Source organism: Sphaeroforma arctica (assembly GCF_001186125.1).
Source record: "Sphaeroforma arctica JP610 unplaced genomic scaffold supercont1.7532, whole genome shotgun sequence".
Taxonomy (NCBI): domain Eukaryota; class Ichthyosporea; order Ichthyophonida; genus Sphaeroforma; species Sphaeroforma arctica.
The window spans coordinates 383-1,405 of record NW_014033026.1 but is presented as its reverse complement, the minus strand read 5'-3'; the positions used below and the strand labels follow the sequence as shown (position 1 = coordinate 1,405).

At 34.3% G+C, this 1,023-nt stretch overlaps 1 protein-coding gene across 1 annotated transcript; it reads left to right on the top strand.

Annotated features, from left to right (window-relative positions):
• Positions 1–634: 634 nt before the first annotated feature.
• On the top strand, positions 635–790 carry SARC_16182 (hypothetical protein; the record flags this gene model as incomplete). Its single annotated transcript, XM_014289709.1, has 1 exon — positions 635–790. A coding segment is annotated over one exon (156 nt), but the record flags the coding sequence as incomplete, so codon positions are not given.
• Positions 791–1,023: the final 233 nt, after the last annotated feature.

The following is a 1,023-nucleotide window of genomic DNA, read 5'->3' as shown; positions in this document are numbered from 1 at the left end:
ATATATTATATTATATTATATTATATTATATTATATTATATTATATCATTATTATATTATATTATATTATATTATATTATATTATGTTATATTATAATGTATATTAATTATGTTATATTATAATATATATATATATATAAATATCTACATATTATTATATATTATTATATTATATTTTATTATATTATATTATATTATATTGTGTTATGTTGTTATATTATAATATATATATATATATAGGAGTATGTAGATACAAATTAGTGTGCACGTGAGGTTGGTATGGAAAATGAATTAGATAGATAGGTTTAGGTCATATACATACCATGAAGCTGCTGGTTAAGGTGCATATTTACAGTTTGAACATATCTGAGTACCTACTAACGAACGTACATTCACTATGCACAGTTGCATGTGATCCCATGACAAATGTTGGCGGTTAATTCTGTGGCATTCACCGGATCATCGTAACACTCCCATACTTCCTCTAAGAACTAGGCCGCAAATCGGAGTTTACGTTTCACGATATTATCTAGCTCGCCTACTTGGAGTTACACACAAACCTGCCTATCTCCCGTTAAATCGTTTACTAACTCCACATATACTGTCTGGCGCGCAATTGCCTTATTTGGCGCAGGTTGAGATCTGCCGCCAGTTGGAGAAAACGTATTACTGGGAAGAGCGTGATGTCATGGCGCGAAACATTGACAGTCCGTGGATCATCACACTCGACTACGCATTCCAAGACGCCAAGTTCCTGTACTTGATTATGGAATTCGTGCCTGGAGGGTGAGTTTACGTATTGCGTATATTGTTTGCGTATACGTTTGTGTAAATCGTATGACGTTCGTACTAGCCATGGTCCTAGATTCGTGGCGCACGATTACGTATTCCTAGTCGCCAAGTGTCTTTACGTGATTATGGTATGGATGCCTGGAGGGTCAGTTTACGTATACGTATTAGATGTACATGTATTTATGTATATAGAGGTCGACTATGAAGCATCCTTTCGAATGAGGGGTAGTC